This window comes from Epinephelus moara, chromosome 8 (genome assembly GCF_006386435.1).
Source record: "Epinephelus moara isolate mb chromosome 8, YSFRI_EMoa_1.0, whole genome shotgun sequence".
NCBI classification, from domain to species: Eukaryota; Metazoa; Chordata; class Actinopteri; order Perciformes; family Serranidae; genus Epinephelus; species Epinephelus moara.
In genome coordinates, this window is record NC_065513.1 from 45,624,878 (window position 1) to 45,636,796 (window position 11,919).

The window sequence follows — 11,919 nt, forward strand, 5'->3', positions numbered from 1 at the left end:
AGTCTTGGTCGTGGCTCTCCTCCAGCTGGAGCTCTTCCTGAGTTGAACCAATGATGTACTCCTCTTTGGACTCATCAGAATGCCTCTCTGAAATATCATCTTCCTCTCCGTCAGCTGAGTCTTGGTAGTGGCTCTCCTCCAGCCGGAGCTCATCCTGAGTTGAACCAATGATGTCCTCCTCTTTGGACTCATCAGAAACGTCTTGGTTGTGGTTGTCCATGTCGTCGATGATGGACTGTAGGAAGGACCGGCGTGAGGCCACGGAGGTGTTTCCTCCGGTGCTCTTTCTTGACCGTAGAGGGGTGGGGCCTGATGGCGCCGATTTAGGTGTTGATGCACCAAGAGCCTGGAATGAGTTGTCGAGTTGACTCCTATCATCATCATCATCATCATCATCATCATCTTGTTCTTCACTATCATAAACCAATGCTGCTCTTTTCTTCTTGAAGGTCACAATGGAATCATTCGACTCATCCATTTCAGAGGCGTGGCCGTTGTTGAGGCTTTGCATGAGTGCTTCTCTCTGCTGTCTCTCAGAAAGGGATTTATTGATGTCAAAACTCCCCTCGACCTGCAGCTGTGACAGCAGCTTCTTCTCTTCTTCTTCGGTCTGCTGATCCAGTACATCGTGGTCTGAGAAAATGTCACTGTCTTCAAGCTGCAAATTGAAGTTGCCTTCAAAGGATTCGAGCCCAGTGCTGGCTCTGGATGATGTGTCTGCTTTGAAGCTTGACATGGATGCTTGTAAGGCAGAGAGTCTTTTGTTTTGCAGGGGTGTGACATGTTGATGCCCCAAGTCCATCTTGGAGTCGTATTTTGAGTGTGAGGTTCCGGTTAGCAGCTGTTCATCTTCATCGACCGCTGTAACATACACCAGGCTGTGGTCACCTGCCAAAGCAGCTACAGCTTCAGACACTGCAGACTCATCCATCAGTTCTTGAACGGAGGCATCTGCCATGTCACATGCAGCAGCAGCACTGGTCTCCGACATCACCAAAGACTCCTCAATCACCTCCCGAGGTGATGGGTTTGCTACTTCTAAGTAACTCCTCTCCTGCTTGACAGATTGGTGTTTCGGGGAATCCAGGTTGTGTTCAGAAAGCTTGTCTTGGCTAACTTCCATAACAGGTTGTTCCTCTGACACACTGTTATCTGCAGTTAGATCGATAACTCTGTCACTCAGATTCTGTCGGGCATCCTGCTGGTCAGAACCAGACTGGTCCAAGTCCACCACAACTGGTGACCTGTTGAAGTCATGCTGTGGATAGGAAGGACTTGGCCTTGGGTCTCTTGGTTTTTTCTCATTGGACTGCCCACTTTTGTTGTTGTCCACAGGTTGTCTGAGCCAGGCGGGTTCTGTACTTGATGCCATGCTCTCTGCCAGCTGCAACTGTAACTCTGACTCAGCCTTCATCAGCTCCTGGGCCTTCTGGACCCTCCCTTCTATATAGTGTTGCGCCTCTTGGTCCCCTGGGTCCTCGTCATGGTTAACATCCAGGGAAAACATGAGATCGTGGTCAGAGATCCCAAACATCTCCATGGCATGGAGGTGGGCGATGTGTTGGTCCAGTTCAGGGTCAGTCCGCCTGTGTCTGGAGTGCATGGCCTGAAGCTGCATCTGTGTGGTCGATGACCGTGTGTCCTCCAGAGTAAAGAGCTCCTTCAGCTCCTGCTTGCTAAAGTACCGAAAAGGGTTCTTCTTGTCCCCAGTATTCTGTCTGATGAGGGAGTCTTTGAAAACCTGACGCCTGTAGATCTTTTCCTCTACAGTGCCGCAGGTGATCAGCCTGTAGATGACGACGTTTTCAGTCTGGCCGATGCGATATGCCCTGTCAACAGCCTGAGCGTCTGTCGCTGGGTTCCAGCTGGGATCATAGATCACAACTCTGTTTGCTGCTGTCAGAGTGATGCCAACTCCTCCGACCTGGGTGGTCAGGAGGAAGACAGAGTAACTTTTGTCAGTCTGGAACTTAGTGATGCGCTTCTCTCTCTCTGCAAGCTGAGTTATTGTCCCATCTAGTCTCATGACTTTAAAGCCTCTGTTGCCCAGGATGCGTTCGATGATGTCAAGCACTTTCCTGAAGTGAGCGAAGACGAGTGTGCGGTGGCCCTCTTCTCGGAGCCTTTCAAGAAGTTCAAACAGAAAGACAAGTTTCCCAGACTCAGATATTAGGGTGTCGTCAGGAACGTTAGCGATGCTGCCTGTGTCTGCCTCCGTGTTTTCATTCTGCTCATTCTCAGGTGAACTCTCCTCCAAGCCTAACTTGGCGATGGCTGTAGCAGAGAGAAGTCTCGGATGGTCGCACAGCTTTTTTAATATGTTTAATTCGGCTAGAGGCGACCTGGTGGTCATGAGCAGCTCCTTGATGTGGTCCAGTGACAGGAACTGCCTGTATATGTCTTCCTGAACGGAGCTCAGGTAAGTCCAGACAATCAGGTCGTTCTTTCTCGTCAACTTGGGCATCACTGCTCCAGAATCTTCTGGAGGGTTTGGGACATGGCTGTCCTTGTTGTCCGAATGTTCCTCTTTGCATGGCTGTGTACCGTTCATTTTGTCTTTCTGCACTTCCGCTTTTGTCCTGCGGAGGAAGTAGGGTTTGATTATGGCCATTAGGTTTTCAGACATCCGAGACCCGAGAGCCTTTTCCCCTGGAGTGGCGTCCTTCTCTCTGGCCCGGGTGATGGGGTTCTCATACTCTGCTTTGAATGTTTTCGCTGTGCCGAGGAGAGTGCCTTGACAAGCAAAGTTGAAGAGAGCCCACATTTCTTTCAGGTTGTTCTGGACTGGAGTGCCTGTCAGAAGAACTCGGTTCTTCGAAGGTATGGCGTAGGCACTTTTGGCTGTTTTGGTGGTTGTAGTTTTTATTTTGTGTGCCTCATCCAGGACCACGTAGTCCCAAACAAACTCCTTGCCACAGTACGATGACAGCTGCTGCCAGTTGCTGATAAGCATAGCATACGTGGTAATGATGACACCACTTCTCCTCTGGACTTTCTCCAGATTCCTGGTCCTCTCTTTGCCGGCACCATGAAACTCCTTCACCCTCATACTGGGAGTCCATTTGGCAAACTCCTTAGTCCAGTTTGTGATGAGTGAAGTTGGCATGATCAGCAGCGTGTGTTTAGCCAACTCGTTGTCGTACATGCCTGAGAGGAAGGATATCATTTGGATGGTTTTACCGAGGCCCATGTCATCTGCCAGGATCCCGCCTTTACGACCATCTCTGTACAGACTGTACAAGAAGGCCACTCCATTTCTCTGGTAGTTATAAAGTTTGTCATATAACTCTTTGTAAAGCATTAAACCACTGTTGTTAACGTTGACAAACTCTTCATCATCTTCTTCCTCCAAGTCATTCTGAGCAAGAAGATCTTCAATTTTCTTTATCCTGCTTTCAAGTTTTTGACTCTGGTGAATGTCATTGGCCAGTTTGAAGAACTTCAGTGCTTTCTTTATGTCCCCTTGTCTGGCAACATCTTTACCATCCTGTATGAATCTGAAAGAAAGAAAAAGTGGGTTATTAATGAGACAACGCAGTTGTCTAAACTAGAGCCGCAACTAACGATTTATATTATAATAAGTTTATAAAAACTCAAAGCAAAACTCTGCTTCCACAATCAGCCTGAGGATGTTTTCTTTATTTTTTTTCTTTCCAAGAATCAGTTTAGGTTAACTTTTAATTACTTTAATTGTATTAGTTGTTGGTCTCTGGAAAACCGTGTCGTGCTCTCACTAAATCTGATGTACTGATATTTCTGTAGATTAAAAATGTATTTTTATTTCTCTTCTCGGCCGTAACATTCCCTCTAAAGATCTATTTTTGTTTGAAATATACACAGAATAAGTCTGAGGGAGAATGCATCACATTAACACCAAGTGGAATAATTGTCTTGTGTTCAGAACATCTGGTCTGAGATCAGCTGTGCAGGTTGTGAAACCTCATTTTGTGGTGTGAGCAGCACAGTCTTGTAGTCTGCATGTGGCTTTACGCAGATACATTTAAATACACAACAAGAAGCCTGACACCTGCTGGTCAAAATGAGTTACTACACCAGTCAGCTGCAGTGAGAGGACACTGTAGATGTAAACAGAAAACATGTAGCCATCCTGTGTTGAATCAAGAGGGACATGAAACAGTCTCTTAAAAACATTGTCAGATCCAGTCCTTCTGCCTCACCTGAAATAAAGAGTGCCTCCACTAATGTCACACTAAATTATTACTTTTTGTTTTAATCTAACAACATCAGGCTGATTGATCTTCCTCCACTGCCCTGTGTAAATAGGGTTGGGATCCGGATCCGGTTCTTTTTTGGAACCGGGTCCAAAGTGCTGGTCCTGGAACCGGTCCCATCACATTTGGAGTAACAGTTCCTGCAAACGGTTCCTAGATTGTAAAAAAAACGTCACGTGCATTTCCATTAGAGTGGGGCCCGGGTCGCAAATTTCTGTCCGAACCCGACAGAGCCCGACATTATTTAATGACTAAAGCACTGAGTTTGTGTCACACAGTTGTTATGGTCACCGGCTATTTAACAGGCCGGGCGTGCGCTGTGTAGGGTTGAGTCGGTTCTCGGTAATACCAATTCGGTCCGGTACTCCATCTTGGACCGGGTTTTATTTTTTGAGACCGACCGGACCACATACTCGGGCAGAACGTACGCAGAGCGGACGCCGTGGAGGACGGGGAGTCAACGGGGAGTCGATAATAGCGGACAATTTAGTCTCGACGAAATCAAGGAATGCGCCACTATGGCAACACTTTGGCTTTGAGCCAGACGAAGGAGGCAACCCTTGTTTGCACTGATTGAGTAAGCTGCAAAATTTATAAGGAATAAAAGAAACAACTTGTTACTGTCACTCTGTTGTCCTAAGGTCGTTTTTTATTTTAAATGAGTCAATTGCACCCCCAAGAAAACCGGACCGTTTTTTTTTCTCATACCGACCCAACCCTAGCGCCGTGGCTGCTCAGCGGAGAGGGAGACCTCCGTGTTTGAGACGGGAGCGGGAGGCGGGAGGTCCGAGGCTTCCAGCGAGGGGAGAGTGAGAAATATAACAAAATAAGATAAAATAGGAGACACCTGTCTCCCTCTTTTATTTTATTTCCAGCATTTAATCAAGGCGGAGGCGGGCGGCGGGAGGTCCGAGGCTTCCAGCGAGGGGAGAAACCAGCCAATGTGTGTGTGTGTGTGTTCTGTTCAGGTGTTGTCACGTAAATAACATGAATGCATATAAGTATTTTTTTATTACATTGCTTTGGTTAATTTAAGGTAACAGTGTTACTGTAGAAATCAGAGAATCACTTTTTGTTGTTATATATTCTCAGGGAGATGATACAAGCTCTAAATCTGAAATACACACCACACACAAATGTGTATTTTCATCTAATTGTACTGTGCAACAGTTAGAATAAAGTTTTTGTATTTGTATGATTGCATTTGTGTTTATTACATACTTGTTTAAGTATAGCAAGTATAATGAATATAATGTAGGAATCAGTAAGAGGAATCGGTAAGGAATTGGACCGTTAAGAAGGAATCGGTAAGAGGAATCAGAATCGTTAAAATCCTAACGAGTCCCAACTCTGATCTGCACTGAGCCAAGAACTATGGAATTTTGGACAGATGTTCACCAGTGAGCAAATTTTTATAGATGTGCACGTTCTACAAGCCAAAAGATTTATAGCGTTCACATGGAAAAGCACCAGAGACCGAGCACTGGGCACTAGCTTCAGGAAATGTCTGTTTTATTTTGGAAAAATTACAGACACAATCAAGGACAAACAAGAATTAGGGATGCACAATACTGGAATATTTTTGCCAATATCCAATTTGCCGATATACATACATATATATATATATATACATACATACATATACACATATATACACATATATGTATGTATATATATATATATATATATATATATACACATATATATATAAAATGTTGGCTGATTCAGACAGTTCACTCTAAAGCCAATACAGATGACATGCTGATATTGTCTGAGGTCCATTTATACGATATCTTGGAGGAAGGGTTCATCTTGTATGTTGGATGTATTTGGGGAAGCATTTTACAACCTCTGCAATTAAACTCATTTAAACTTAATGTATACAAAGTGCATGTATTATACAGGATGCCATAATAAGCGGTTTAATCACTGTCTGTCATGTAGTACTCCCAATGTAAATTTTGGTTTTCATCTTTTTCCCTTTCATTTATTATTTTATTTATTTATTGTTGCTGTTTGTGTCCCTACTTATTTATTCTGTATACATGTGTGTGTGCGCTACAGTTTGTCAGTTGTTTTAACATAGCTTGTCACCATGTATGTGTCTATTTTTAAAAAAAAAACTGCAGGACTTTCGTAGACATTCATACAAACTGTATATATATTTTTTTGTTTAAACTTAACTTAATAAACAAATTGTTGATAAAAAAAATCTGCACTAAAGAGAAAAAACGCTCTGGGTTGTTTGTATTTTAAACCAATCACAATTATCCTGGCCAGCGCTAAGCCAAGGATGCGGTGACAGCGCATTTGCAAAATAGAGTCTGGAGGAAACATGTTTTGGTGGAAGGGTTAAATCCCTGCAAAAGAAAATGCCACCAAAAAATAAATAAATAAAAACATGTATGTCGATTGAGTGATGCGACTTTTACTGATAAAAAAGACAAGCATAATTCGATTATTGGTAGGTTACAATAATCACTTCATTCGATTCAAATCGATCTTCATTTGAATGACCCGATATCGATTCATAAAATCCAAGATTGATCTTTTTATATATTCTTTTTCACCGGCGACGCCTGCAGCTTCAACAGCCTTAATCTCGTAAGCGGTCCCCGGTGTGAAATTATTGACAAAATTATTTTGTATTATTTAAATTATTTGGTGCAATTTATCATCATGTCGCTGCAGCTACGCCTCCTGCTGTCTGTACGTCAAGGCTGCTTATTGACATTCAAGATTTGTTTACAGTGAGATATTGAGTTTATATTTTGACATTTTAATTTTACAGTTGCTGCTCTAGAAACAACATCTAGTTATAAAATATTCAGTTTTAATCCTGTTCTGAATTTATTCTCTTCTGTTAATAATTCCTTGTAAAAGTGACAGTATTAATTCTCTAAAAATCTCTTTCACATTGTAGAAAAAATTGGTATTGGAACTGAAATATCCCCGATCGAACTAATATCGAATCAAATTGGACATCGAATCAGGACGCTGTGAATCAAAATCAAATCAATTCAGGAAATCAGTGGTGATACCCCGCCCTAGTTATTGGTGTTTCTCGCACAGCGCTTAAACAAAGTGTGGGGATTATAGGTCTGGCTATGTGAAGCTAGCTCAGTGCAGACGATGAAACCTTTTGGCCTGTATTTAGGACAGCGGCAGCGTGAAAGAGGGAGAGGGGGGGGCGACACGCAGCAAAAGGCCACAGGTCAAAACTAAACCTACGGCTGCTGTGCCAAGGATGCAGCCCCTGCACATGGGACGCCTGCACCACCAGGTGAGCCACCCAGACGTACTTTAAAAGAAAGAACATTTTTAACAATGTGACAGAAGTTAATCAAGATTCACGATATTTACTGTCACTTCGGTTTGAAAAGTAGAAATGTGTGGAATGCTTTTACTGTGAGGCTCCACTAAAAACCCTGAGAAAGAGCAAATATAAAAAGGCACATGAGGTGCAATAAAATAAAATATAACCAATGTGTAAAATTATATGGAAAAATATCTACATTCAAGGCAAACTGATGATCTTTGTTTCGCAAGAAAAGGTGTATTATATCATTTGTTCAAGTTACCTGTGGTAGGCTTCCATCTTGTCATCTGTGCTGATGGACAGAGACCTGTTGACATAAAGTCAGGGTTAGAAACACCGTCACATCCAACACACATCCAAACTACAGCTGCTGCAGGAGCAGGTGGAATAAAGTTTAAATTAAACCCTGTTTACTTTCAGGAAATGATCAATACAACAATCTAAAAACACTCCCAGTCCTTCGCTCAAAATCCTACTTGTGTAAAAGTACAGATACATTATTGGCTTCATGTGGGCCGGTTAAAGCCGGCAGTCAGCGGTAACAGCACAGACGTATTATGCAGTAAAAGTACATGTGCAGCACATGTACAAAAGTATTGTCAGCTTCTTGTGGTAAAACTTCAGTCATTCTCAGCTTCGTGTAATAAAGCTACACAAGTACTGACAGATACATGCAGTAAAGTACAGCAGTACTCTGAGCGTCTTGTCATAAAAGTACCACAGCACCATGAAAGTATTCTCAGCTTCACACATGTGCAGTAAAGGTACTTAAGTATTCAGCTTCAGGCAGTGAAGGCAAACGTATAAAACCTTTTTCAGCTGTCGTCGATGTATCAGCAGTAAAACACCACCAGTAATGTTGAAAAGGCTGCCCTTTGCCTGGTAGCTGAGAAGGGAGATACTCATCTTGGCCACTAGGTGGTGCACTGGCACTGTTCTGACTGGCTACAGGGGCCAGTTCAAGCCAGTTTGCCAGCAGCAGAACAGGAGAGAGGACTACAGGTGTTTTTGAGAGTTGTCAGTCGGTTTTTTGGTGTTCCAGGTTCTAGTTTTCAGTTTAAGAGGGATGTGTGCGTCCGTATGTCCTGTAAGTAGACTTCAGTTTGACATTAATATGATTATTTGTGAATTGCAGTTACTTTGAGCTAAGTAATAAGCAGTGTGTTAATGTAGGACGCTGTTAAGTTGCTATCGGTCATTAGCCTACCATTTTGTTGTATGAAGGTTACAGCAGTGTGGGTTTTCACTCTGTTTGTTCTGTGTACATCCTAGAAACCACACACACAACCACAACTAGAAGCCCTGTAAGAACCAACCAAGTAGAAAATGAAGAACTCTCTCTGCAACCCACGGCTTGGTTATTGAGACCCACCAGAGCCCTGATCGGACTCTCCACAGTGATTCGTGCTCTCCAACCACCCTACAACTTAAATCTATTTTTCAAGTATTATCAGCTTCATGCAGGAATAGTCATCAGCAGTAAAGTACATGTTGTGTAACTGATCTTTAATCTGTGTGACATTATTAGATATTCGGGGTGGGGAATTTTTTTGTGTGGCAAAATCGTATCGTTATGTGGATGCCAAGTATCGATACTGGAAAAAAAAGATGTAAATTATTAATATAAATACAAATTAAAATTTAGGTAGCTGACTGGAAGAATATAATCAAAAGCTTTTTAATTCCACTGGAAACATTTTGTTGCATTAAACATTACTGAAATGAGATGAACAGACGGAAAACTTTATCATATCCTCCTGGGTCCTGACTATTCATTTTTGTCCTCTGTGGAGGACATTAGTCTAACTAGTGGAACTCAAGTATTCTTTATGCTATCCATTTGGGTCAAATTGTGTTCTGAAGAGGACATCCAGGGCTTTCTAAAGATGTAGACACTATGTGGGTGGGGTTAACAGTAAGGATAGACCGATACATCGGCCGGCCGATATATCGGGCCGATATTTGAGTTTTTTACTTGTATCGGCATCGGCCGATACGCGCGTGGGTTCGCGGATTTATTTTTCCCTGGCACTTTTTTTCATTTGAAAGTATGTGGTTAAGTTGAACAAAGCTGTTGAATCCTACTGTGTTCAGTAGTTGTTGTTTTATTTATGCTTCAGCTTACATATTTGTTTATTTTATAAAGACATTACTGGAAGATTTAAGAGCACTGAACTCTTTTTTTTATTTGAATGTATAATAATAATCATAATATTCTACCTGTTCTACCTCAACTTTCCATCTTGTTTTAGTATTTTTTACTGTTCAATAAATGTTTCTTATTTTAAACTTGAGACCTGTAATATTTGTTATCATTGTGTCATTTTTTTTTGAGGGAGCAAAAGCAGTATCGGCCCCAAATATTGGCTCAAGAAAATCGTCAGTCCATAATCGGTCATCGGCTAAGGGTGATGGAAAAAAATCGGTATCGGCATCGGCCCTAAAAAATCCATATCGGTCTATCCCTAGTTAACAGGGCAAACACACACCCTTTTCAAAATGGCTGCCATTACGTTTTTCTCGTTTTTTGCTGCCAGAGTGGTAATTGATCATTTTCTGGCAAAAGTTATGATTATTTTGTTAATATTTAATTAGTTTCCTGAATATAAGGGTCTTAACATTAATTTAGAGAGATTTCAGAAATCCAGAGTAATTTTAACCTTTTCAAAATACACCTTTTATTCAATGTCCTCTGTAGAGGACATCAGGACTTAGTACCCCCTGTCTTTTAACCGGTTTCCATGATTCAGCAGGCAGAAGGCCATTAAAGGGAATGACGTTTTTTTCTCATAATTTCTAATACATTTTAAAGGTCCGTCACATAGGGGTCATGGGTCAAACTATGGGGCTCCCCATCACTTCTTATTGCCTGGGCGAGTGTTGAATGTCTACATAGCAAGCATTACACCTCATCACATCATAGATAGTGAGGGGTGAGTGCTGTTGGATCACTAGGCCCTTAAACCCAGTGGTACAGGGTACCAATCCTGCACCCTGACTGCAACGTCAGGCCCATTGGTATAGCTATTAAGAATACACTCTACCTTGCTACAGCTATCCATCATAGTGTTAAGCACTGAAGACAGACACATAATAATTCCAGGGCAGTAAAAGTCATTTGTAGCTCATTTATTTAGAGATAAAGCATAAAATACCCCATAGTCCCATTGTAACTCAATTGAAACTCATTAACTAACTCTGGAAATTTAAGACCCGACTAAGTCTCGACATCCTCTACAGAGGACATGTGATAAAAAATAAATTAATAATATTTTTGAATTTTTTTTTTGATGCAAAATGTTTCTTTCAAGTCTAATACTTAAATTACATAAAACAAATCTTGATATCAAAACTTTTTTCTAACCCTTCTGGACGAGTCAGTGGGGAGACATGGTGCTGTTCAGTCATGGTTCCAACAAATCTGCAGGTGTTGCCATTTGTTTTAATAGATGTCCTGGAAACGTAATTACACATAAAGCTGATGAAAATGGTCATTGGTTGGCAGTTGTTTTAAACATTGAAGGTTCGTTTGTTATTCTAATTAACATTTATGGTTATAGTACCCTCAATCTAAATAAGCTTATGTTATCAGAAATCTCTGATATTGTCACTGAATACAGAAATGTTTACAGCACAAACCTGATCTTGTTCGGAGGAGATTTTAATTTAGCACCTGATGACTGGCTTGATAGATGTCCATCTAAATTCAGTAATAATCATTATAATACAACTCTACTTGATTTCTGTAATACTCATGCACTTATTGACATATGGAGAAGTAGGAATATGAATATCAGTCAATTTTCATGGATAAAACCGAATGGAAATGCCAGATCTCGAATTGACTTATGGTTATCAACACTTGAACAAGTAGATTTTGTTTCAGATGTATCAATGTCAAGTGCACCCCTAACTGATCATTGCCTTTTATCTCTTGTGCTACAACCTTCACTACACAATAACAAAAGAAAAACACACTGGAAATTTAATGGTGACCTTCTGAAATGTGATGAATATTGTAATTTAATTAAAGATTTGATATTAGAGATAAAATTTGATTCAACAATAGGTAGCTATTGTAATAGGTGGGAGTTTTTTAAGTACAGGGTCAGACAAATCTCAATCAAATTTGGGAAAAAAAGAAGCAAAGCTCTCAGGGAACAGGAATTTAAGTTAGTACAAGATATTGATAACTGCTGTAAAAAGACACCTATGTCAGAGTCAGACAAAAATATATTCATAAACCTCCAATCGAAACTAGATGAAATGTACTTGAGGAAAGCACGAGGGGCTTATGTAAGATCCAGGGCCAAATGGTTAGAAGAGGGGGAGAAAAATACTGCGTACTTCTGTGGCTTAGAAAAAAAA

At 41.3% G+C, this 11,919-nt stretch overlaps 1 protein-coding gene across 1 annotated transcript in view; it reads right to left on the minus strand.

Annotated features, from left to right (window-relative positions):
• Positions 1-11,919, minus strand: part of ercc6l (excision repair cross-complementation group 6-like) — a 26,067-nt gene that overhangs the window by 1,856 nt on the left and 12,292 nt on the right. The window contains exons 2-3 of the mRNA XM_050050711.1: positions 7,814-7,858; positions 16-3,497 (exon numbers count right to left, since the gene is read on the minus strand). Of these exons, the coding sequence (XP_049906668.1) occupies positions 16-3,497; positions 7,814-7,858 (3,527 nt within the window). The remainder of the gene's footprint in view (positions 1-15; positions 3,498-7,813; positions 7,859-11,919) is intronic.